A 27,005-nucleotide genomic window follows, 5' to 3' on the forward strand; every position below is an offset into this window, starting at 1 on the left:
CTTCTGGTGTTGTGTAACTCTCTGTACGTCCTCATGTCCGGGAGGTTCTGGCAGTCAAGTCTGATGGAACTGCTGCACCCTTCGAGGCAGAGTGGTCCTTGAACAAACAAGATGGCACCAATGATGAGTCTGGATCTGCACTTTTAGACAGAACCAGTAGATGTTGGTCCTTCCACTCTGGTGCCGGCATGACTGATAGAATAGGAGGATCTTTCTTTCTATGCACTTCACCGTCCAGTCCAGGCGTTTTCAGCAGAGCCAGTTCTTTAGGTCTGTGCATGAAGGCTCACCTGACCTCAACGGGAAGGAACATGTCTCTTCTGGACAGTCCTCAACAGGGATCTGGGCTTAGAGTGCCCTCTATTCTCATGGGAAGCCCTAGATGAAGAGTCTTTGGAAATAAGTTCTGGAGGCTCAACTCCTAAGCACATACTTAGAGGGGTGCTGATTGTAAGTTCAGGCTGATGCACAGGGGGTCAGGCAGGAGAGTGTCTCCCCCCGGCTCGGACTGAAGAAGGGTCTCACAGACTTCTCCATCAGGTAGTTCCTCAGGTGAAGCTCAGGAGATTCTCGAGTTCTGGGTAGGAACAAGCGACAAATACTGCACTTTGCAGAGATACACGTCTCATCCAGACAGCAGAGGCAGCGCTGATGTTCGCTGCTGATAGGGAAGGAGTGAGGGCAAGAGAGACAATTCTTGAAGCCTGGGACTCTGAGCATAGTCCCAGACCCAGGCAGGGAATCTCCAGGAACGGGGGAAAAATATACTATGCTAATTATACTATAAACTACTAGCTAACAGGCTCAGAAGGATAAAACTATTGGTAATTGTATTTACAGAGTCTACAAAGGAGCTGAAGGAAGGGAGGACACAGGATTCTGATTCAGGCCACATGATGGTAACGAGGAACTGGAGATGCGTCGGCCTGCACTGCCTATTATACTCTCTGTTGAGAACAGGAGACCGGCTGTGAATGGGGGGGCCCCAATAGACACTGCTTACAGGAATTTCCGTACTTGGGCGCATGTGCATAGTTATGTGTGGAATACAGATCAGGACCAGCACTTGAAGACCTACAAACTTAGCCCCTGCTGATGACTGCAACCAGGAAGGCTTGGGCTAGGCTGGGAGTGGACAGTGGGGTGGGCTGTACCAATTCAAGCTGCATTGCTAAAGCCAGCCAAGCAGGATGCTCTCTCAAGCAGCAGAGGGGAGTGCAGGGTGTTTTGGGAGGAAGGATCACCCTCAGACATTTGTACTATTCACCATGTGGTGAAACGTCCCCATCTGTGTTAACACAGTTACCCCAGCTGGTTCCAGGACTGACTTGCTCCCTGGTTGCCTTGCTGACTGCCAAATGACTTCTCCTGCAGCTCATCTTAGTGCCCCAGCCAGCCTGCCTCATTGCTCTGGTCTTAGAGCAGTGTTTCTCACTGATGGGTCACGAAAGGCACGTGTCAGGAATCATTAAAAATTTTATTACAATCTAAATAAAAAAAAAAATCTGAATTCTCCACTTCCCATGCAACCTTCCCCTTCAAGGTCCAGGTATTCTTTGTCAGCCTCCCAAACCAAGCACATAAATCAATGATACTGGCTTAGCACTGATAACTCTCTATCGCTCTTTTACGGTAAACATCAGGGGGTTGTGAATGATGATGATTTACTTTGACTGAGGGGTCGACAAGCTCAAGAAACACTGGCCTAGACACGGATAGCTCCTACCACTGATTCATCACACCTCACTCTGCAGCCCAACCATCTCCCCATCCCCCGGCTTTCTCTTGCACGGCTCAAACCATTTCTGCTTCTTCCCGTTGTCCTTCCCCATTCCCCTCCCCCAAGTAAATCTTCTGTCTCACCTCCAGCAACTCTGCCCCAGCCCTTGGCTTCCCTTCATCCTACACTCCTCCCTGTCAATACTTCTGCCCTTCTAATTTCACAGCGATCCCTCCCCTCTCACTCTGGACTAGATTACATGGTACAGAGGTGTGGAGAGTCAATGTACTAACATCTATCCTCGCACAACATGTCGAACTCTGAAAGCACATACAGAAATGTAAGCAGCTTTGGGGGAAAATGCAGCATATTAAATTATGAGAATGATTTGGTTTTATTTTAGTAACGTTTTTAATAGTTTCCCAAATATCTGTAAAGAAAAAACTAGGGTTTCCTGATTACAGAGCAGGTCCAAGGACAGCAGCAGAGCACTGGCGCGTATGAGATCGGCGTGGACGCACATCAGCCATTCATATGCAGATTGTTCATTAGCTGAATGTGGATGGCAAGAGACGTTTGCAGAAAAGCCAGCTAGACTGCTGAGCATCCAAGGCAGAGCAGCAGCAACCCAACATGTTGCTGAAGTGCACATCTAGCCAAATCACCGGTTTGAGCTGGACTTTCTCTGGGTTTGTGCTGCTGTACCTCTTTGAATATTGGCATGGACAGATCCCAGCTCTTCACCACACTGTCCTTTTGACATTTGCCCAGGAAGAACGTTTCATTCCTTGAGCTACTTTCACTTCACTCCATTCCAGCTTGGTATTGGGAACCTCATCCATAGGTTCTGGTTCCTTCCTGACATCTCCATTAGGTGAAGCAACTACAATTGGCAGGGGGCCACACTCCTCACGGAATTCTACCACGTAGAGGCTTTTCTTATCTGCTAGTTCTTGATGGGTTTCCTGTTTGAGAGGTTAAAAAGAAAAATTCTATTAATGTCACAAGAAAGAATTGAACCAGGACAAGTTCAGCCTATTGATCTATCTAAATAATTTCCATTCTGTATTTACCTCCATACCAATTCTGAACATCGTTTGCCTGCTTAAATGGCATAAGTAGCAACAAAAAGTGTCCGTTGTTCAGCTGTTGTATGTAAACTAAAGAAATGATTCCTGGAACACGTAAGCGTATGTAGAACATCCAGTGAATGGTGCGAACACTGGGAATTCTGCTGCGTGCTTCTGGCTGCAATGCTGTAGTCCCAGGACTGCTGGTTTGCTAGCACTGTAAGGTCATTCCCAGCAGTACCGCTTTCTGGAAAGGCTACTGGCCTATGATGAAGGCATGCAGTGGGATAGTAACAACACACAGTAACAAAATGTGGCAACATACCAAAAGCACTGTTTATTATACATGTGATAGGGCTGAATAATCCTACCCTGCCAAGAACTGACTGAAGATTAGTTAAATTACATGAGTATCCCCAGGAAGCAGATCTCACGGATGGGCAGGTAACTGGATGTTAGCTGTCGTATGGTAAGCTTCCCATGGCCAACGTACGCTTGCCATTAGCCTGAAGACACAAGGCAGTTTAACAGAATCTTGTTGCTTCAATAATAGCAAAGTACCTGTGCTGTCCACAGCACACAATTTTCAAGGTAGTAATTTCCGTTATTCAAGGAAATGCTGTTCACTTGATTTTCAATCTTTCCCCCACCACCAAGAAAAATGAGTCATTAAAGCCTCATTCTTCAGAATAGGTATTCACTTATAGCAGCAAACACCTCTGCTGCCCATTCAGCGTACCAAAAGAAAAAACGGTTACTTACTTTCTCGTAACTGTTGTTCTTCGAGACGTATTGTTCACGTCCATTCCACATTAGGTGTGTGTGCGCCGCATGCACGAGCAACGGAAACTTTTTCCCTTAGTGGCTCCTGGCGGGGCCCCCCGAGTGGCGCCGCTGCGCTGTGCATATATACCCCCACCGGCCCGATGCCCTCCAGTTCCTTCTTGCTGGCGACTCCGGCAGAGCAGCAGGAGGGTGTGTGGTGGAATGGACATGAACAACACATCTTGAAGAACAAGAGTTATGAGAAAGTAAGTAACTGTTTTTTCTTCTTCGAGTGCTTATTCACGTCCATTCCACATTAGGTGAATCACAAGCTTACCTCTGGAGGAGGGGAGGAGTCACGGAACAACTGCTCGGAGGACTGCTCTGCCAACCGCCGCGTCCTCTCTGGCCTGCTGGTTGACCGCGTAGTGGGTTGTGAAGGTGTGCACCGAGGACCAGGAGGCTGCTCTGCAGATCTCCTGGATCGGGACCTGTGCCAGGAACGCCATGGAAGTTACTTGCACCCTGGTCGAGTGGGTCGTGACCGCCAGGGCCGGAACACCTGCGAGCTCATAGCACGCCTGGATGCAGCTTGTAATCCAAGACGAAATCCGCTGCGCCGACACTGGGAGGCCTTTCATCCTCTCGGCTACAGCCACGAACAGCTGCGTGGATTTGTGAAAGGGCTTGGTGCACTCCAAATAGAACGCCAGTGCTCGACGCACATCCAGGGTGTGTAGGCTGCGGTGACTCGGGTCCATACAGGGTTTTGGGAAGAACACCGGCAGACAGATGTCCTGGCCCAAATGGAATTGGGAAACCACCTTAGGGAGGAATTTGGGGTGCGGCCGGAGCTGCACCTTGTCCTTGTGAAATACTGTGTATGATGGCTCAGAGGTGAGGGCCCTCAGTTCGGACACCCTCCTGGCCGAGGTAATGGCAACCAGAAATGCCACCTTCCAGGAAAGGTGGAGGAGGGAACAGGAAGCGAGGGGCTCAAAAGGGGGTCCCATGAGTTTAGAGAGGACCAGATTAAGGTTCCATGGAGGGACTGGTGGGTGGGAGTATGGGAACACCCTCTCCAACCCTTTAAGGAACTGTCTCACAATTGGGTGGGAAAACACCGAGCCCCCAAAGAACCCTGGATGGAAGGCAGAGATGGCTGCCAGGTGCACTCTGAGTGAGGACAGGGCTAGACCTTGCTGCTTGAGGTGCAGGAGGTACTCCAGGATGGCCTGCACCGGGGCCTGGCCCGGCCACACCTGTCAGGGTTCACACCAACCCAAAAACTTTTTCCAATTGGCCGTATACACTGCCCTGGTAGAGGGCTTTCTACTGCCAAGCAGAATCTGCTGCACTGGAAGGGAGCACTGGCTCTCCAGGGCGTTTAGCCACAGAGCCTCCACGCCGTCAGGTGCAGTGACTGCAGGTCGGGGGGGAAGAAGCTGCCCGCCGTCCTGTGTAATGAGGTCCCGGTGCAGGGACAGGACTACTGGGGCCTCTACCGACAGCTCTAGGAGCGATGCGTACCAGTGCTGGCGCGCCCAGGCTGGGGTGATGAGGATCACTGCCGCCCTGTCCCTGTGCACCTTGAGTAGGTCCTTGTGCACCAAAAGGAGCAGGGGGGAAGGCATACATCAAGCCCCCTCTCCATGGGATCGCAAACGCGTCCGCGAGCGAGCCTGGGCTGTGGCCCTGGAATGAGCAGAACCGCGGGCACTGGGCATTGGCCCTGGTGGCAAACAGGACTACCCGGGGAAACCCCCACCTGCAGAAGAGCAAAAGCACGACGTCCGCCCTGAGCGTCCACTCGTGCATTGCATGGGCTATGCAAAGATCCCAGAGGAGGAGAGCTTCACGACAGAGTGGCGAGGAATGGGCCCCGCCCTGTTTGTTTATAAAGCATGGCAGTAGTGTTGTCTGTCAGAACTGTCACGCTGTAACCACTCAGAGTGGCGTGAAAGGTCTGGCAGGCGAGACAAACTGCCCTGAGCTCCTTCACACTGATATGGAGCGACCACTCTGCTCTGGACCACAACCCCTGCGTCATGAGGTCCCCCAGGTGAGCCCCCGATCCGTGGTCTGATGCGTCCGTCACCAGTGTCAGGTCTGGAAGTGGGGCGGCAAAGGGGATGCCTTTGCAAACTACAGGCTGGGACTGCCACCACAGCCAGGAGTCCAGCATGTCCCTTGGGGTGGTCACTACCAAGTCCGGGGGGTCCCTGCCTGGGTGGTACACCCGAGCAAGCCACGCCTGCGGAGTCCTGAGTCTCAGTCTGGCCGCAGGCAGCATCTGGCCGTTGTTGTCGGAAACTGGTGCAGGGAGGCCACCGCTTGCTGGATAGCCTGGAATCGGGACACCGGAAGGCTTGCCCTGGCCTGCACTGCGTCCAGGACTGCCCCCATGAATTCCACTCTCTGCGTGGGTATGAGCGTGGACTTAGGGACGTTGACCAGGAGTCCCAGCTCGTGGAACAATCTCAGGGCCACCTCCACATGGCCCCACACTTCTGCCTTGGATTGGCCCGCCAGGAGCCAGTCGTCGAGGTACGGGTACACCCGGATTCTCTGCCTTCGTAAGAAGGCCGCCACCACCGCCATGCACTTCGAGAACAACCCGTGGGGCTGTGGCTAGACCGAACGGGAGAACTGCAACTAGTAATGTTCTTGGCCAACGGTGAAGCGTAGGAACCGCCGATGTGCTGGGTGGATGGCGATATGAAAGTACGCGTCCTTCATGTCAAAGGCAGCGTACAAGTCCCCTGGATCCAGGGAAAGGATGATGGTGCCCAGAGAGACCATGCGGAACCGGGCCTTGACTAGGAATTTGTTTAGCCCGTGCAGGTCTAGGATGGGGCGAAGGCTCCCTTTGGCCTTGGGGATGAGGAAGTACCGGGAGGAGAACTCCTTCCCCCTTAGGCTGTGCGGCACTGCCTCTACCGCCCCCGCCTCTAGCAGCGAGCAGACTTCCTTCTCTAGGAGATGCTTGTGAGAGGGGTCCCTGAAGAGGGACGGAAAAGAGGGGTGGGAGGGAGGTGAACTGCAGCGAGTACCTGTTCCGCACCATGCATAAGACCCAATGGTCTGATGTAATGGTGGACCACGCACGGGAGAAACGGGACCGGCGGTTCAGGAAACAAAGGGACGGATCCAGTGAGTGGTCTAGTACGCTGACCTCGAGTGCATCTTCAAAAGCCTGGCTTAGTGCCCGGCGGGGGTTTGTGCTGGCCTTGGTTCTGGCCCGGCGCATTATTATTGTTGTTGCGCCATTGCCTGTTATCCCTGCCTCGCCTACGGTAAGGCTCATGCCTACGGCGAGGCTGGTACTGGTGTTGATGGGGAGGCTGCGGCTTAAAGGGCTTCCTCTGGGTCGCCGGGGTGTGTATACCCAGCAACTTAAGCATAGCCCACGAGTCCTTAAGGCTGTGCAGCCTCGTGTCTGTCTGGTCCCAGAAGAGCCCAGACCCTTCAAAAGGGAGGTCCTGGAGCGTATTCTGGACCTCAGGGGGGGGGGGGGCAGGCCTGACTCCTGGAGCCACGCTGAGCGCCTCATGACCACCCCTGACGCAATTGTTCTAGCCGCCACATCTGCCAAATCCAGGGAGGCCTGGAGAGAGGTCTTGGCTACTGCCTTGCCCTCGTCACCAGGGCCATGAACTCCTGTTGGGAACCTTGCGGGAGGTTGTCCTTAAACTTCCCGCCGCCGCCCAGGAGTTGAAATTGTGCCTGTTGAGGATGGCCTGCTGGTTCGCAATCCTCAGCTGAAGGCCCCCCAACGAGTACACCTTTCTGCCAAAAAGGTCCAGGTGTTTTGCCTCCTTGGCCTTAGGGGCCAGGGCCTGCTGTCCATGGCGCTCCCTTTTGTTCACCGCCGAGACTACTAGGAAGCATGGACTTGGGTGGCAGAACAGGAACTCATAGCCCTTAGATGGGGAAAAGTATTTACGCTCCACTCCTTTAGCCGTTGGAGCGCTGGAGGCCGGGGTCTGCCATATACTCTTATAGTTAGACTGAATGGTCTTAATGAGCGGGAGCGCTATTGTGGATGGTCCTTCGGGGCTCAAAATGTCCACCATGGGGTCCTTCTGCTCAACCATCTCCTCGGCCTGCAACCCCAAGTTTTGGGCGACCCTGTGCAGCAATCCCTGGGGCAGCTCTATGGTCTATCAGTGGACGGCTGGACACCTCTGTACCGCCACCACCTCTTTGGGGGAAGACGAGGAGGTTAGTTGCTGCTCGACCCCCTCCGGTTGGTCCTCCTGCTCCCCTTTTCCTGTGGGAGGGGCCTCCGGCTCAGGCCGGGATGGGAGTCCATGGGATGGCACCAGGCTCGGTGCCGGTCTCTCAGGTTTATGCTGGGGGGATGCTGGAGGCCTAGATACTGTAGCCTCCAGCACTGTCTGCACCGAGTAACTTGCCCTGGACGGGCCCCCTTGGTGCTCCTGATAGGCCCAGGGGGTCCAGAAGGGCCAGTGGCCTGGCAGCCCCCACTGGGGTTGCCAGCTCCCCTGAGGGTTCCCGTTGTCGGGGTCCCGGTGCGAGTAGCTATAGCGGCTGGAGTCAGTGTCAGACTGCGGTGACGCCAATTGTGAAGGCCACGGCAATGCCAACGATCTGCACCGGCAGGAAAATGAGTGGCTCCTGGCTGAGCGGGAGCGGTACCAGTACCGGTATCCCCAGGACTGGAACCGGGCCCGGGATCTGGACCGGGGCCAGCGTTCCCTGGACCGGGACTGTCTGCGGGAGTCCTCTGGCGAGGACCATCTCAACTCCTCCTGGTGCTGGTCTCTGGGTGGTGCCGGAGAGCGGCGTGCCCTTTCCGGTGCTTCTTCGCGCTGACCCGCTGCCGGTGCTGCAACCTCTTTCTGGGCCGCTGGCAAGAGTGAGTCCGTGGAGTCGGAGCTCGACTGGGACCAACTCCAGGAGCGGTGCCGGGATGGTGTCCTTGAGCGGCACACCATTGCCGGCTTACCCCTCGATGGCACCCGAAACATGGGTGCCGGAGGGTTCTCCCCATATGGGAGGGGGCTCACCGCCAACAGCTTGATGAGGTCCTTTGCAGCCTCAAAGGTGCCAGGCGTAGAGGGGTGATCCGTTATGCCCTCGAGCCCATTGTCCGCACTAAGCTCACTTAGGTCTGCACTCGGTGGGGCTTGTGCTACCGGGACCACTGCTGTCAGTGCCGTACCACGGCCTTCCCGCTCTTATCGGCGCTCCGGGCCTTGGGAGGCACCGGCCTCCTGTGCGGGGAACAACCGTGCCTTCCTTTCGGCTGCACCAGGGGCCGCACCGGGGAGGACGAGCGGTGCCGGGGCCTAGCCTGGCGCTCTGGGGCCGACAGTTTATGGTCTGTAGCCGGTGCCGGGTCTCTTGACGGCTCTGGGGCACTATGCACCGAGGAAGCCTGAGTGGGGTGGGGTGCTCCGGGCCTGGCGGCTGCAATGTTGCCTCCATTAACAGTTGCTTTAGACAAAAGTCTCTTTCTTTCCTTGTCCTTGGCTTAAATGCTTTGCAAATCCTACACTGTTCAGTTTGATGTCCATCCCCCAGGCAATGTAGACACGAGTCATGGGGGTCACTAACTGGCATAGGTTTGCAGCACGTGGCACAAGCCTTGAAGCCGTGGGCCTGTGGCATGCCCTGTGGCCCGGGGCGGGTGCTGGAGGCCTCCAAGCACCTAACGACTTAAGTGTCCACAACAGATATGTTAATGAACTGATAACAGCTACTCTAAAGGCTAAGGGACTGCTCTTCTACGAGAGAGGTTGTTCCAACGTCGTCACGGACGGTAAGAAGGAAGTGGAGAAGGTCGGGCCGGTGGGGTTATATATGCATGGCGCAGTGGCACCACTTGGGGGGCCCCACCGGACCGCCCGGAGCCGCTAAGGGAAAAAGTTTCCGACGCTTGTGAATGCGGCCCTGCACACCTAATGTGGAATGGACGTGAACAAGCACTCGAAGAACTCATTTAATACACATCTCTTAAAGCACTGATGCACCAAATGGGCCTCTCTTTCCTTTCACACAAACATTTTGCTACTTTTCAGTCCTGCTAGCTAAGGAACATATTTCCAAAAGTGGTTCAGTCAATAGGGCTAACGCTCCTAAATCACTTGAGCTTCCTACAACAGATGGATAATCTACAACAGAATTGTTTAAAAAAAGCTGAAAGAAGCATCTGCAATTCTTTAACTAGACTAGCAACAGATTAAAGTAGAAAATGTGAGGTTTTTTTTTTTTTTTTTTTTTTTTTGCAGACTACATTTAAAATGTCAGCTGACTATGGACTGGCCCACAGCAGTCAGGACTACAGACTCCTACCCACTAGTTCTCAGGCACTGTTGCTCAGGAGCGGTAATGATTGTGTTCAGTACACCAACAGAGACAACCCAAAATGTGACTGAAGAAGTAACAGCAATAAAAGTAGGATTAAGGCTTTATCTCCTTGCGCTTTTTAAATGTCACTGACAAAAGCAAATCAATCCCACAAATTCAGATTTCCCCTTGAGGCACTTTATACTTGAATGCATAAGAGTTACTGATGGACACCTGTAAGTGACTAATGACTGCTGAGGGAGTGGAAAGAGGAGACTGAAATTCAAACTCTGTTTTCTCCTGGAATTGTAGAACTCATTTGAACTTTGTTACTTTTTGAACCTAGAATTTACTCTGTTCTATACCACAAAGCATTGATTATATTTCACTTTCTGACCATTGCAAATATGACTGCAAGTACAGACTAAAATTTACCTGTTTTGCTAAACCCTTAAAGAGAGCTCTGGTGAGGTTAAGCAGATTGTTGGATCCAGAAAGCTTGGCATACATGTCTGTAATCCCAATTAGCTTGCAGATGGTAATGATGGCTCGATGGCAATGAAGACCATGCCCTGGAAAAAATCAAATGTGAATGACATTATGTGAAAGCTAATAAAATCATTACAACTTGAATAAAAAAACTTGGATACCACAAACTAACCAGTGGTAGCCTAAAAATGGCATGGAATTAGATTGTGAAGAGCAAAAGCATCCAGAATCTTCTTTTGAGGATAAAATATTGCAGATTTATTATCCTCTATATTCTTCACAGTCACGTTGATGTAAATAAGAACAAAAAAACAGCCATACTGGGTCAGACCAAAGATCCATCTAGCCCAGTATCCTGTCTTCTGACAGTGGCCAGTGCCAGGTGCCCCACAGGGAATGAACAGGGAATCATCAAGTGATCCATCCCCTGTCGCCCATTCCCAGCTTCTGGCAAAGGCTAGTGACGCCATCCCTCCCTATCCTGGCTAATAGCCATTGATGGACCTATCCTCCATTAATTTATCTAGTTCTTCTTTGAACCCTGTTATAGTTTTGTCCTTCACAACATCCTCTCTCAAGAAGTTCCACAGGTTGACTGTGCGTTGTGTGAAGAAATATTTCCTTTTGTTTTAAACCTGCTGCCTATTAATTTCATTTGGTGACCCCTAGTTCTTGTGTAATGAGAAGGCGTAAATAACACTTATTTACTTTCTCCACACCAGTCATGATTTTATAGACCTCTATCATATCCCCCCCCGTTGTCTCTTTTCTAAGCTGAAAAGTCCCAATCTTATTAATCGCTCCTCATTTGGAAGCTGTTCCATATCCCTAATAATTTTTGTTGCCCTTTTCTGAACCTTTTCCAATTCCAATATATCTTTTTTGAGATGGGGCGACCACATCTGCACGCAGTATGCAAGACGTGGGCGTACCAAGGATTTATAGAGGCAATATGATATTTTCTGTTTTATTACCTATCCCTTTTTTAATGATTGCCAACATTCTGTTCGCTTTTTTGACTGCTGCTGCACATTGAGTGGATGTCTTCCGAGAACTATCCACAATGACTCCAAGATCTCTTTCTTGAGTGGGAACAGGTAATTTAGACCCCATCATTTTATATGTATAGTTGGGATTATGTTTTGCAATGTGCATTACTTTGCATTTATCAACACTGAATTTCATCTGCCATTTTGTTGCCCAGTCACCCAGTGTTGTGAGATCCTTTTGTAGCTCTTTGCAGTCTGCCTGGGTTTTAACTATCTTGAGTAGTTTTGTATCTGCAAATTTTGCCACCTCACTGTTTACCCCTTTTCCAGATCATTTATGAATATGTAGAACAGCACTGGTCCCAGTACAGTCCCTGGGGGGCACTGCTATTTACCTCTCTTCACTATGAAAGCTGACCATTTATTCCTACCCTTTTCTTCCTATCTTTTAATCAGTTACTGATCCAGGAGAGGACCTTCCCCCATATCCCATGACTGCTTACTTTGCTTAAGAGCTTTTGGGGACCTTGCCAGAGGGTTTTTGAAAGTCCAAGTACACAATATCCACTGGGTCATGCTTGTTGACCCCTTCAAAGAATTCTAGTAGATTGGCGAGGCATTTAAAGAAAAACAAGCTGAGTAGTTGGGTGGATGGATGTAAACTTTGTATTGATTCTATTGCATAATTATAGTGCATTGGAACTAATTGCAAATGTTTTACTAAAACTTGCCATATTTTACTGAAAGGTTTTTTCTTTTTTTTAATTTTGCGCTAGTTCTCCAGTAAAATCTGTTTCATGTGACCTAGGTCTATAAATCTTTAAAAGCCTATGTGCCATAGATTTAAATAATTGTATTTAAAACCTGCGAAGACAGCTCTTATAGATTACTCCACTCTGCGGGACAGTCTTGTTGCTGAGTAAATGGGGTGAAAAAATCTATTCCAGTACTGCAGGCTTTACTACATTAACATTTTCTTCTTCTTCTAACCTATAATCGGAAAACAAATGACAATCATCTGAAGCTATTCTTCCGACGTTTGAGAAAGTGTTGATTTTATGCTCAAAGACAGAATCAAGTTTTCGATACGATTACATCTGAATGGTCTTTGAAAGGTTATAAATGCTTTTCATTTGTTAATGGTCCACAATTTCCCATTTCCATGGCTCTGCTTCTTGTCTTTCTCCCACCGTAGTCAAAACACAGCTTTCCGTAGGTTTTTAATGGATGAAAAACACAGTCTTGCAATTTAGACAATCAACTACCGGCCAAGATTTGTTCCCAGCATAAATTGAGCACAAGTATTCCATCCGCAAAGCTGCAGCTCTAAGTGTGAGGGAGGGGATGGGCTCTGGAGAGCTCCACATGATGCTATTGTAGTTGAATCAGCGGAGCCACTTAAAAGCGTAGCTTTTAAAGGAGCCTACCTACTACTGAACATTTTTCACATGCCAAACAAAGATATAAGCTAGGCACAAAAGGAAGCCAGTTGACGTTAACTCCTGCTAATTAAATAAACTTTCAGGGCTCTAAGTAATAAAACTCAAGTACAACATGTTAATGGAATAAACTGTTACATTCTCTGGGTAACTAACCAAATACAGATCAACAGATAAGAAAATAGTGGCATCCTCAAACATAACTTAAATGAAATTTTTAAAGCAAAGTTTGCATTTAGGTTTTAACTGTCTCCATAATACAAACTTCTCTTTAACCACAGACTTTTGATTGTTTAATATTTACTATTAGACTATGAGAATTATATATTACATATATGTTATAACAAATTACAGTTATGAAGGTAGCTTAGCTAAGGAAAGTAAGAAGTTAAGAAGAGAAAAAACTAATATACTCAAAACAATACTGAGCTTAGTTTTACAAATTTTGTACTAAAAATCTCAAAATCTTTGTCTTTTGTGACCATTTATTGAGAGAAATGCTGTAAATTAGTGGGGAAGGAGTTTATAAAGTACCTCACCAACTTTGATACTGCATAAGAAGAGGCTTCAGGACAGAGAAATAGGAGCTAGAGTGCTGTTACCATGTAGGGAGAAAAGATACCTTAATGGAAGATGAATCTGCATATGCCTTGCCTCATGGCATTGTTACTGCAGTGGAGGTTTTGAAGTGTTGTAACTTTTCCTCTATACTAAAGATAGCCATAGGATATTGCTATAGTGCTTCATGGCCTTATTGCTGCATTTTACAAATTATTTGGCATTTTGCCTGTTCAGTTAATCTTAGAAATTAGCTTACAAGTCATGCACCTATTTCACTGTGACTATTCTTGTAGGTTACAATCATGACTGTTTTAATGGGAGAAGAAAGCTTACTCTGCTATAGCTTTGGATTTAGCTTCTGTAATGCTAAGCATGGGCTGAGGTAGGATATGAATAGTAGGACTTTAAACATCTATAGAACCCCAAAGATCCCATTAGCTAATATGACCAAGGAACCAGCATAGACACGTGATTTACAACAACATTCTGACAATTTAACTATATCTATACATTTGATATAGTATTTTAAATGTTCAATTAGAATTATACTTCTAATTTAATCCCAAATAGGGTTTGTCCAGAACATAGTAGTCACTAGCATGAATATTTCATGCAGTGTTGAAAACGCTTCAAGAAATGTGTGACCTAGACCAATCAGTTAAAAAACAGGAAGAGGAGATTGTTTTCTCTAGCAAAGGATACTTCAATATGTATGAATGTTTTGTGCAATTAGAACTGCTGACACAATACAAAAAGATATAACACTAAGCATATCGAATAGCAGAAAAATCAACAAACGCTATAACTGGATGAGAAAGAAAATGAAATCTTATGTATTCTAAAAATAGCCAAAGAGCAGTAAATGTCCTGTTGGGTAATGCTTCAGAGCAAGGAATGGATACTGCATTGCTAGAGCAATACTGAAGTCAAACACTTGTGTATCGCAACGAGCGACACTGTCTGACAGCTGAGGGAATACTATACAAGTTGTCTAGCTGTGCATGTTCGCATTCCTTCCAGGATGAAATGTCACATGGACAGGCCAAATATAAGAGAAACATTCTGTAATCTTTTTCTTCTACTGCCCTAGAGACAAAATCAGAGCTAGTTTTCATAAGCTGGGTTCTAAAACATATTTCTTAATCAAGTTTTTATTTCTGGTATGTTTTCTACTCTGTAAATTGCTAATACAGTGGAGTCGCATCTTACACGGGGGTTAGGTTCTAAAGTCAGCGCGTAAAGCGAAAATCGCGTATAGTCAAAAAGAGAGAGACACGGAAGAATGAAAGAATAAAAAAGGGAGAAAGACGGCTTCAACGTTGTTATGTGCAAACCGGAGTGCCGCAGGGTGGCCAGGAGCACTGTCTACGAGCAGCAACGCTTTAAAGTCAAGTCCTTTCTCTTCGCGGTAGCGCTTGACCTCCGGAATGAAACATGTGTGGAACCAACCCAGAAATAATGCTGCTGTCACCCAAGCCTTGTTATTTGATTGCCAGAACATGGGCAGGAGATTTTTGTTCTTGCCTTTTAGGGCACGGGGATTTGCAGCCCTGTAGAGCAAGCCCGGCTTTATTAAATGCCCAGCCGCATTGCCACAAAACAACACAGTCACGCGGTCTTTAGCTGCTTTGAAGCCAGGGGCTTGTCCTTCTGATTTCGAAGTGTAAGTGCGGTTGGGCATTTTTTCCAGAAGAGCCCAGTCTCGTCAGCTTTAAAAACTTGTACCGGAAGATGGCCCTTTTCTTCTGTGACATTCTTTAGTTGTTCGGGGGAGGCTTTTGCTGCCTCTTCATTGGCAGATGCAGCTTCACCACTAGTCTTTGAGGTCGAAGCGGTTCCTAAAACTGTTAAGCCAACCGTGGCTGGCTCTGAATTCCTTCTCCTCAGAAGGCTGTCCCTCTTCGGCGGGAGGTTTGAACAGCGCGTAGAGGCTAAGAGCCTTTTCTCGCAACGTGTTGCCATCGATAGGCATATGTTTACGGTTCATGTCTTCCAGCCATAAGTTTAATGCCTTTTCAGTCTTCACTAAAGTCTTATCACGCACCTGGGTCGTCACCTTAGCGGTTATTGGAGCACTTGATGCCACGGCTTGACGAATTTCTCTCTCTCGAATCTTGATGGCAGGGATGCTAGACTCGTTGCGGCCATATTTACACGCCACGTTGGAGACTGACATACCGTCTCTCAATAAGTCCAACACAGCCAGTTTCTCCTCCAGCGTTGGAACAGATCGCTGTTTCTTTGGTTGAGCACCAGATGAAGTAGTTGGCTTGTGTTTAGGGGCCATGTTGTACGAAAAATACGTATCTTTAAATGCTAGAAATCACACACAGCGCGGCGAGATGTTCACCGGATCGGCGGGCAGCGATCAATCCAGCGGGGGTCGATTTATCGCGTCTAGACTAGACGCGATAAATCGACCCCCCCGAGCGCTCTCCCGTCGACTCCTGTACAGTACTTCACTGCCGCGAGTTATTGTTGTTTTTCTTTTTTTTTGCCGAGCACGTACAGTTGAATTTGCGTAAGTTAAATGTGCGTGTGATGCGACTCCACTGTAAATGATATTTTTGCTTACTATAAACAGAATAGGGCTTTGCTTTTCATAACCAGATCTAGAATTCTTCTAGAGAAGTGTTATGGAAGAACTGGTAGGTACCATTCTGGGGTCAGGAGGAAGACCAAATGATCCAAAGGTACAAAAGCATTATTATGGACTCATGATCTCTTCCTATTGGGAAAGAACAGGCCATACTGTTTAATGTGGGACACAGGCAGATGTATACATTTAGGGGGAGGTTTTTAAGGACACAAATGGGAGTATGGCACCCATCTCCCCCTTACACACCTATGTACACAGAACAAAACCCAAACATCTACATTTCCTGCTATAAGCATGATCAGTCAGGGGTTATTGCATATATGAGGAATGGGGATAGACTACAGGGCAGGGTGTCAATCAGAGGTTAAACTACTGGAGGACCATTTCTGGAAGAAACATTAGATGGTGAAAAGGCTAGGCTTTGTTTTGCGATCTACTAATCATAATGCAGGAGGACATCTGAGAATAAATGCCAGTTTACTAGGGGCCCCCTGCTGTTCTTGCTTCTGGATATGTTACATAAATGTGGTACTGCAGACCATCCTGGAATGGCGATTGTGGCACCAGTTCTGGTCAGGGCCATAGGCGTTTACTAAGAACCTACATGCTAATAGCTGGAAACCAATCCAGCCCATCTAGATGTCAGTTTTGTTTAAAATAGGTTTTCATTTTCTAAGAATATATTTAGCATCTAGACTCTCTATGAAATGCTGTAAGTTCCTGCCTGCACTAATCTCACGTGTAATGTCGCTATTCCAGGCTATAAGGAAATAAGTAAGTTTTGCTCTATAACTTTGAAAATGTTTGCTCTGAACTTATGAACCCAAGCATAGGAATTTCCCCCCAAGCCCGCATTCAGGAGGCCTGTCGACTAAACAGGCCACGAAGGAACATTGTGACACAATGGTTTGGTGAATGGCCCTATCACACCTTGGAAATGCTACATGCAAGGGAGCTCCTCTCAGACTGGAAGACTCAGGCTGTCAGCAAATGGGTGAGGGGGCTCCAGCTGTGAGCCTGCGCCCGGCTGTTAGCTTCGGCTGTCAGTGCTGGGGTGGGCGGGGAGGCAGCTGAGAGTCCCGCTTGGGGCTGACAGCCAACAGCCAGTGCAAACAAAGCTGTGTCTACACAAACACTGCATCACCCAAGCTACAGTGACATAAGTGCTACGCCTCTCATGGAAGTGGAGTAATGACGTCGGTGTAGAGGGCTACCTACTTTGGCGGAAGCAGCATTGTATGTAGACACTCACAATGTAAGCTGCCTTATGTTGACCTAACTCTGTCGTGTACACCAAGCCTGACTGTAAAAGATAAAACAGGGTCACAAGAAATTTACAGCTTTGCTGTTTGAACTCTTACAGGGCCAGAGACACTAAACTGAACCGAGAGGTCACCGAGATTTATCCCTAGGTTTTCCCTGAAAGACATTTCAAATTGACAGATCATTACAAATCTGTCACTCTTAGGATTTGAATCACAACTCATTTGTGTGTATGTGTTTGCTCTTTGTAAATACACACTTCTTTTTCCTAGTTAATAAACCTTTAGCTAGTTTGTTATAGGATTGTCTATAAGCGCTGTATTTGGTGTAAGATCTAGAGTACCAACTGACCCGGGGTAAGTGATTGGTCTCTTGGGACTGGGAGCACCCTGAATGTGGTGTGATTTTTTATGTAAGTGACCATTTATCATTAAGTCCAGCTTGTCTGGGTGGCAAGACAGACTGGAGAGTCTAAGGAGACTGTCTGACTCCAGGGTAAGACTGTTAGAGTGATCCAGGAGTTCACATGTGTTACTCTCTTGGTGAAATCAAATGGTAGAACACGCCACCAGTTTGGGGTGTTAGTCCTGTTTCTGACAGTCTGCCCTGAGATAGACACTCATGGTTGTGAGCCACTCCAGACAGCATGACAGAGATAAGGAAGGAATGCCTTGTTTTGTTTCTCATTGGGAGAATCTAATTGTTCCAAATGAGAGCTTTACATTGATATTTTACATTAATAACAGCATCTGTTCATAACAGTTTGCTCAAGTGTTTAGTTCAGTAGCATTACTGCTGGTCTTTGGATATTTTTGCTTTAAAATATTGCAAGATATATTGAGATTTCTTTGTACCGACTAGCCTGGAACACTACAGGGAAATTTTTACTTATTTATAAACTTATAAACTCATTAAATTCAATGGAGATGTAGGAATCTAAATGCGGGGACAATTTGACTCTGTATCTGCTGCTTTATAAATAATATTCTAACCCACATTAAGATTTCACAGTCACACTAACAGAAGTCTTACTGAAAAAAGAAAAAAGTTTTTTCCCTAGAAAAGTAGTATAGGGTTCACACTAATTTTTAGATGCTAACAGAGTGCATGTTATGCTAATAACTTTGTATAATTAGCAACTGTTGTAATAGAACAACACGTAAGCAACAAAATCAAATGGTACTCGCAAAGCTTCAGTGTACCAGCCTACTAAAAATATTGTTAATCTGCGAATATTGAAATAATTAAGCAATTGAACACAATGGGTAGTATTTCTGGACTACTGCAGGCCTCTGGCTCACTATGAACCAACCCCCGAGTGATTTCTACCACTCAGGAAACATAACAAACCTTGGGAACACACTGGTAGTTGGAGTCTTATTGCTACCGTGAAATTGGGGTTATAAACAAAAAAGGGACCATATAGCTGTACTTATATCCCTACTGCATATTAAAGTTAGAGCACCGATTAGTCACTCAGCAACAGTCTAAACCGGTCCTGTGTGAACGCGATTTCGTTTGCTGACTGTATTTGTTCACCTCTGAAAGCAGTCATAAACAACTCATAAATGAAGTCCTTCCAGATGAAGTCATGTCTATGCCGGAAACTATAAATTTGACCTTTAATACCAACTTATGACATAACGTATGTTTGTTTGTTTTTAAAATAGAAGGTACTTAGAATATAAAACTAAATATGTTGAAAATAAACAACAAGCTGAATGGCTGCATGTTAAAATGCTAAGAGTTTAAACAAGCCCCTCCTAAAGATATCTGTGTTACAGGCTACGTTAGCAAGACGACAGAACACACCGCTGGAGTGCATCCAGACATGGACAGGGGCTGGTATAAGTACACTAGGCCCAGGAATTAGGTAAGTCGTGAGAAAGAACGCCCTACAATAAAACTGTGGTTCTTCAAAGTGCTGCAGGCAGCGTGGATCCCGCGGCAGGTGTGCACGCGCCTCATGAACGCAACATCAGAGTCTTTTGAATAGCGGCGTGTGTCATGGCTGCACGTGGCCTGTGCCTCCTGGCGGAGGACAGGACTCTCCTTCAGCGCCCTCACAGACTGAAGCCCAGGTTAGCTGAGGACTCAAAGCAGGAATGGAGGGCAGGTTGTGGGACCTACACTGACGACCACATCTCGCAGAACTCGTAGGGTAAGCAACGTTTTTTTCTTCCAGCATGTGTGAGCGTGGCTCTCCAAAGGGTCTCAGAGTTCCCTCTGAATCAATCAGTTAAAAGAAAGGGGCAAGGCTGCTCCCAAAGGCGGTGGCAGCCTTAGCCAGCCCTGCCATCAACCCCACTGCCCCTGTGAGGGCACAGGGTGTACAGTGGAGGAGAGTAACAGGTGGCCTTTGGCATGCCGGGGTCTTCTGGGTCAGAATTTGGGCTGTCAGCCCCAACAGTAAGGTGATATCCTCTGGCTCTGCTTGGTTTATGTGGTTTCTGACGAGGAAGCCGGTATTCCTAAACACCTAAGACTGGCACAGCCCTTGAGTCTTTCAGCACTTTGTCTGTTCTGCTGCTAAAGACCTCCCCATCCCTCTGGGGGCTTGAACTGCTGTTGATATACTGGACGTTAGAATCCATGATCTTGCCTCATCATCACAGATATGGGCACTGACCTTGCAGCTGTGTCGGATGGTGGCCACGATTTTAGTGACCATTTGGGCCACTCATGAGTTCTTTTAGCTTCTCTCTGTTCTCCTGTGGGATCTGAGACAGGAAGGGAGTGACCCACATGCAAGTGAGGAAGTTATGTTTTGCAAACAAGGTCTGGTAGTTTGCAACCCGGCGCGGCAGTGAGGCAGAGGAGAATGCTTTATGCCCAAAGAGGTCTTTACCCTTAGCCATGCCCTTTGCAGACTTTGACTTCTCCTGCACTGATGATACTACTGGAGATCCTGGGTTTGAGTGGACCTAGAAATGTTCAAAGCCCTTCATGACACCTGGTATCTCTCTTCCACTGATTTAGAGTCTAGGATCTCTGAAATATGGGACAGGAGATTTTGGAATGCTTTGAGTTCATCAGTTCTCAGTGTAGGGGCTGGTGTCACTGCCTTCTCAGGCAATGAGGCTGGGTCCTCAGGTGGAGATGGGGGTTGCAGCTGTCTCTCTACTATCTCCTGCGAGTGTGGAGCAATGGCTGGCTCCTGCATCGGTGGCCAGGCTAACGATGCCCCTGGAGAATAAGATCTCCTCCTTGATCAGGATGTGCAAAAGGCAATCTGCTCCAGGCTTTAAATGAGGGCTCTTCATCACTTTCCTTGGGGTCACCCTCTAAGGGTAGGGGAGAGGGACTCCCACTTGATGCCAGTGAGGAGGAGTAGGTCGGCAGGGTGAAGAGGAGCATGTCTCTGCAAATGCTGGTGCCAGAGAGTGACAGGCTCAGTGCTCGTCCTCACTTTGGTGCAGAGGATGTCCCCTCCAGAGACCAATTCCTCCACAGACAGCTCCTTGGCACTGGGCTGGCTTTGGCTCTCTTTTTCCAGAACCATTCCAGTGTTGATGGAGGGTCTCAGATGTTTTGTCTTTGGAGAAGTAGTGTTTTATACCCTTCTTACTACATGATTCTGCATGGTCTTTATGTTGTCTGGCTTGGCCTCTCGGCATCTGCCTTTGCATCATGGGCATAGGTGCTGCACCTACTGCTGGGGCTTTGTTGATGACAAACAACTGTTTTTTGCTGTTTTTTCCTCCCTGATCCCAGGATACGGTGTGTGTTCCAGGGAATGCAGGTGGATGCTCATTCTAAGTCTGCTTTTGTGGTTGCTGTTTCCTCTGGGTCCAAAGTGACTCACATGGATTGTTCTAGCAGGTGTAACTTGATCTGAGTGCCCCTGGACGTGTGGGTCCCTGAGGACAAAAAAAGGTATATGGTCCTTCCCTGGCAGGAGAAGCACTGGCTGTGCCTATCATCGACGGGGAGGAGTTCATCTGAAGATGGGGAGGAACCCTGATGGCTTAGACAGCCATGAGATGTGGCAGCCAGCATGAGGCCCCAAACCCATTATACGGGGGTAGTGCAGAGTTTCTGCTTCTTTGTTTTGGAAACATCCAATATGCGGAAGAAGAGGGGTGAAGACAAAAGTTTCTTGACCAAATTAGTGACAAAAAGAACAAGTTTTGAAGCTCAGAAGAGAGTAGCAGGTTGCACACTCATCAGGTTCTCTCTCACAGCCACAGGCAGTAAGAGGGACCCAAGGAAGGATCGGAGCCACCCTACCCTTTATGTCCTTGCATGGAAACATGAGGAGCAAGGAGCATGCGTGGCCCTGATGGACAGTCCTATTCAAAAGACTCCAATCTCTCATGCATGAGGCACATCCAAATCTCAAAGAAGAGCATCAATATGCCAGCTTAATACAGTTCAGGAGGTGGCTTAGGAGAGCACCCACTAAGGGAGGGGAGAGGGGAGCAAACAGCTGGGATGACATGCTACCAGAGCACAAACCAAGTGGGTAAGGTGGTGAGAGTATATAAGAACATAAGAATGGCCATACTGGGTCAGACCAAAGGTCCATCCAGCCCAGTATCCTGTCTATTGACAGTGGCCAATGCCAGGTGCCCCAGAGAAAGTGAACCTAACAGGTAATGATCTAGTGATCTCTCTCCAGCCATCCATCTCCACCCTCTGACAAACAGAGGCTAGGGACACCATTCCTTACCCATCCTGACTAATAGCCATTCATGGACTTAACCTCCATGAATTTATCCAGTTCTCTTTTAAACCCTGTTATAGTCCTAGCCTTCACAACCTCCTCAGGCAAGGAGTTCCACAGGTTGACTGTGCGCTGAATGAAGAACCACCTCCTTTTATTTGTTTTAAACCTGCTGCCCATTCATTTCATTGGGTGGCCCCTACACTGGCTCTAATGGTCTTTGTCGCTAATCGTTTGCTGGCAGAAAATAGTCCTAACCTCCAGCCAGCACCAGAGCAGCTCCCACACCCAGGTAGCCTAGAGCAGACCCTGAGGAAGGTGGAGGGAGAACAAACTGAGGTAGCTGGGGGAGACAAATTGGGTGCTGAGAGGAGGAAGAGGCAGGGATGGTGGGAGGGAAACAGGACCAGGAAGAGAGGAGATCAATGATTTAAATATACCATAGTGACATGGCAATGGCTGGTAATCCTACTGTACGGCACTGGCAACAAACAGCAGTTAAAATAGGATGGCTGTATCTCTAGGACGGCATTACATCAAAGAATAATTAACTTCAGTATGTACGTTTTTCCTTTGTCACAGGAACATGAATGAGCTGGTAAATAATGCTTAGAAGCTCCAAGCCCGTTTTTAGTTACCTTTGTTTTGCTTCTTCATCCGGATGGTTGTTTTTTTAAAAGTTGTTGTAATATCATGGTAAACTGAAAATAAAAATAATATGGTTACAATATAATTCTCTAAGAATTATTCAGTTCAACTAAATTACAGGGTATCAACATATACAGAATCCAGAACTCTGATGAGGAGATCACAGCTTACTCTCTTTTAGGAATTTTAGCAGAAGAACACATCTAGATAAAATTCTAAAACAAAATTAACTCTTTACAACAGCCAATATTACTGCAATATTACATAGACAGAATCGACCGTCACTGGCAAAATAAAGAGAGTTAATAAGCAGGTTATGATCCCACCCTGACTTGCACAGTGTTTATATATGGCACAAACTTACCTCCTTCCTGGGATTTAGGCTTAGTGGAAACAAACAAACAAACCAACCAACCTCCTACCCCACACCAAAAAACCCCCGCAACAAACCATAAACAAAACAAAAAAAACCCTTGAAAAACACTCAGCCTAAGATTTCTCCCCAAGCTTGGCTGTTCCTAGGGTTTCCCTGCAGGTTATCCACTTAGTCACTAAGTCCTTAGGTGGCTTTATTCCTGAGACACAATCCAAATCCCCTTGTGCTTGCCTGGAGCTAGCTGGACACATAGGACCTAACCTCAGAGGATAGGTCTACACTGCCTTTTAAAATCTGTGGCACTGAGTCTCAGAGCCTGGGTCTACAGACTTGGGCTCGCTGGGCTCATGCTATGGCACTAAACACAGCTGTGAAGACAGCTGGCTTGGGCTGAAGGGCTGGCGCTCGGGTCATGAAGTCTGGCGAGGAAGGGTGGGTTTCAGAGCCTGAGCTGCAACGTCTACACTGCTGTTTTTAGTGCTGTACTGCATGCCTGAGTCGGTAGACATGGGCTCCAGACTCACTGCCATGGTTTTAAAATGCAGTGTTGACGTACCCCACTCAGCATCTCTAGGGAGAGTTCTAGCACTTGAGCTAAGATGGCTCAACAGAAGAGCCCTGTGCTGCTCTGCAGGGTCTAGAACTGCCAGCTGGTAACACGGCCCCAGACTACTGCTGTGGAATTATGACTGGCCACGGAATAAGCTCCAAGGGGACCCCCATAGCTTTATTTTATTGACAAAGGGACATGGTAAACTTAACAAAATCACTTCTGTCTGACTTTTTTTAAATGATACCGGATACAACCACCACCCAAGATTACGACAACTGGAAGAGAGAGATTCTTCCATGTTTTCATGTTGTTTCTTTTGAGCATTCTGCAGTGCTTGATGTACAGTCCATTACTCCTGCTGCCAAGGGCCTTTCACACAACATACTTCAGAGAAAAATATTTCTTAAAAGTCAACGTGATTGGAAAACCATAAAAAAAGAGTGGCAAGAGAAGAAGGGGAAAGAAGTTTCAGCTGAATGCTTATGTGCCTGACGCTCCTCCCATTCTTATTAACTGGAGCATCTAATTTACCCTCCAAAACCCTGCTACCCATCTCCATTTGTGACAGGATGGTGCACAACTAGGTTTAAGGAACTAACAACACTGATGTCAGGTGCCAGACTAGTGAGTAGCTCCTGTGTCCTAAAACTCTGGGTGTGATGCCACTGCTGATCTTTGTCCATGATATAGCAAGACCCTTAGTGAGGTCTGCAGAGGGGCAGAGTCTCTCTCTCCTTGGATTTACAGAAGTCAAAGGCTGGTTTCACAAATGCAACACTCCCTGACATTAAAGGGAGCTGCACATATCCGTACAAAGGCAAAGCTTGTCCCAAACTAGGAACAAAAAAGTCTGAGAAGAGCAATAACTGAGGTCACTAACCTAGTATCTACTTCACACGAAACACCTACAGTGAGAAAGTTATGGCTGCACAGTGAAACACTCAAAAATCAGAAAGTGCAAAAGTGAAGGTGGCCTGAGCAATCTTCATCCTGCCCTTTGTACACATACATTAGGACTGTTGCTGTAAACACACGACTTCATAAATACGATGTCAGCCTTTTGGATAGCCTTAGACACAAGCATAGCATCTTTGCACACTACTTTTGTCACTCTCATATACTTACACTACTGTCACTGTCAACATGGTCCAGTATTATTTTTTCAATTACAAAGCCTATTATCTCTAAGACGGTACGTATGGTCATAATTTTGTCAGCACCCGTGTACTACGTATAGGGCAACCAGATAGCAACTGTGAAAAAACGGAACAGGGGGTGAGGGGTAGTAGGGGCCTATATAAGAAAAAGTCCCCCAAAACGGGTCTGTCCCTTTAAAAATGGGACATCTGGTCACCCTACCTATGTACAGCCTTCACCGGATGTAGTTCAAGGACAAGACAATTACCTGCATGTTAGGGTAGGCAGCCTATACAGACCAGTGTCCATTTTTCACTATTATGAATATTTTATCATCATCCTTGGTCTGTATAATTAAGGCTAAGATTTTGTCATGGATATTTTTAGTAAAAGTCAGGGACAGGTCATGGGCAATAAAGAAAAAGTCACGGAAGCCGTGACCTGTCCCTGACTTTTACTAAAAATATTCATGATAAAATGGGAAGGGACTGGGCAGCTGCAGGTGGCTGGGGCCCCCACCACCTATGGGGACTCAGAACTCCAGGGTTCCCCCAACCCCTCCCCAGCAGCGGGGGGAAGCTGCCGGGGTGCCCCAATCACCACAGCTGGCAGGGAGTTGCGGGGATCCTCCTGACAGCCGAGGCTGGCAGGGAGCTGTGGGGTACCCCCCCAGCCCATGGTGGCTGGGAGCTTGGGGGACCACTGCCTCAGGCAGCGGGGGTACCTTACAGCTCCCTGCTGCTGCGGGAGGCATCAGGACCCTGCAGCTCCCAGCCCCGGAGGCGAAAGTCACGGATTCCATGACTTCCATGACCCACAGGACAAAATCGTAGCCTTATGTATAATACATTGTGTAATAATGTTTTATTCTACAGAGCTGTATACTAATGTTTTTCACTGACTGTCTGGCATAAAGAGAGCAGTACACAGTACTAGACGAGTCTACACATGTATTCAAGGTTAGAAAATATTTTATACAACATTAAATTGTATTATTTGAGAAACAACAACAGTGAAGCCTGTTTTGTGGGCAACCTGAGCTTTGGCTTTGTTTTTTTTATATTTGAACGTTCAACCATGCAACGTTCATGTTCTCTTAATGTTGTTTTCTGTCTAGAATTCCTTGGGTCTTTTAAAGAGAAAACGGAACACGAGGAAGAATCATATGTCGCTTCACACTAGAAGACTCTGAAACCTGCTTATTGCAAAGCGATGGCCATAGTTCACTTGAATGCTATAATCCACAACAGTTTGCCTGGACAGCACCAGGATTCCTTCCTGCACACTCAGGAGCTCTGCTGGGCGGAGTCTCTCCCCTAAAGTGGCAGGAGGTGTGCAGGAAGATTGTTTCTCTTCACAGTAATGCCCAGCGCCCCAATCAGGATCAGGCCCACGGTGCTAGCATGGGACACACATATAGGAGGAGTGGAGCTCATCTCCCGAGAACCTGAGTTACGCTGGAGCTGCCAAAGAGCGTCAAACGCTGAGCTTCTCCTGCCCTAATGCCCCAGCTGCCAACATTCCCATTTTTCCAGAGGCCTGCGGGAAGAGACCGTGACTTGCTGGGTGCTTAGGAAAAGTGAAGTGGTTTGGGAAGGGCATGGGGCCAGCAAGTCTGCTATAGGAAGTAGGCGGCTTATACAAGGTACCGGCCCAGCAGAGGTCAAACTGTGCTTGCACAGATCTACACGAGCTGCAAATGCTATAAGAGTCTTAAAGAGTCTGAAAGTCTTGGCGTCTTTTAGGCATTCGAGATTCAAATTTTAAATTTGGGGAAAAAAATATCTCCCAGTTTAGTACATGGGGAAGAGTAGCCCATATTATGAGTCCAAGCCACGACTTCTCTTTGTTGATCTTCCTATAGTTGTTGATTTGAGACTGAATGAAAATAAAGAGTAAACTGGATATTTATCCCAGATAATGGTGACTATTTCTGCACAGCAGTTGCATGGAACTATCTGACACGATCAATACGTCTAGCCAGAATAGTCTGGGGCTAAGATTTAAGAGAACATACTGAAGGAATGAAATAACACAAGCAGAATTACAATGTAATACATTCAGGCAAGAAAAAGTTTAGTTAATAGGTTTCCTTTTGCAACAGCTGGCTGCAGGTTGGTGTTTTTAACACCAGTTTGAAACTTTTAAAGAAGAAGTCTAAAAAAACCCTTAATACTTACTTGTGTGGTTTTGATATCGCTCTACATAGTGTAAATAGTGAATTGCTCTGTTCTTTGCCTAGAAAACAAACAAGCAAAATATTTCTTCTTACAATAATTGTTAAAGTTACATTGACTGGAGTAACTCCAATCTGCAGCTGTTCAGCCAAACAAAACTAGCCTCAGGAAAATGATAGCCTCTTTTCGTCCACCTCAATGCCATTTTGAATTTCAACAATTCTAATCAAACAAAATG

The 27,005-nt window shown here is 47.3% G+C and overlaps 1 protein-coding gene across 2 annotated transcripts in view; it reads right to left on the minus strand.

Moving 5' to 3' along the window:
• Positions 1–2,145: 2,145 nt before the first annotated feature.
• Positions 2,146–27,005, minus strand: part of MRPS5 (mitochondrial ribosomal protein S5) — a 93,090-nt gene continuing 68,230 nt past the window's right edge. The window contains exons 8-11 of one of the 2 annotated variants that reach the window (XM_074949873.1): positions 26,771–26,828; positions 22,515–22,577; positions 10,306–10,442; positions 2,146–2,685 (exon numbers count right to left, since the gene is read on the minus strand). In XM_074949873.1, the coding sequence (XP_074805974.1) occupies positions 2,461–2,685; positions 10,306–10,442; positions 22,515–22,577; positions 26,771–26,828 (483 nt within the window). In that variant the 3' untranslated portion in view covers positions 2,146–2,460. The remainder of the gene's footprint in view (positions 2,686–10,305; positions 10,443–22,514; positions 22,578–26,770; positions 26,829–27,005) is intronic. The other variant, XM_074949872.1, reaches the window with a different exon arrangement.

Source organism: Natator depressus, chromosome 3 (assembly GCF_965152275.1).
Source record: "Natator depressus isolate rNatDep1 chromosome 3, rNatDep2.hap1, whole genome shotgun sequence".
Lineage (NCBI taxonomy): Eukaryota > Metazoa > Chordata > Testudines > Cheloniidae > Natator > Natator depressus.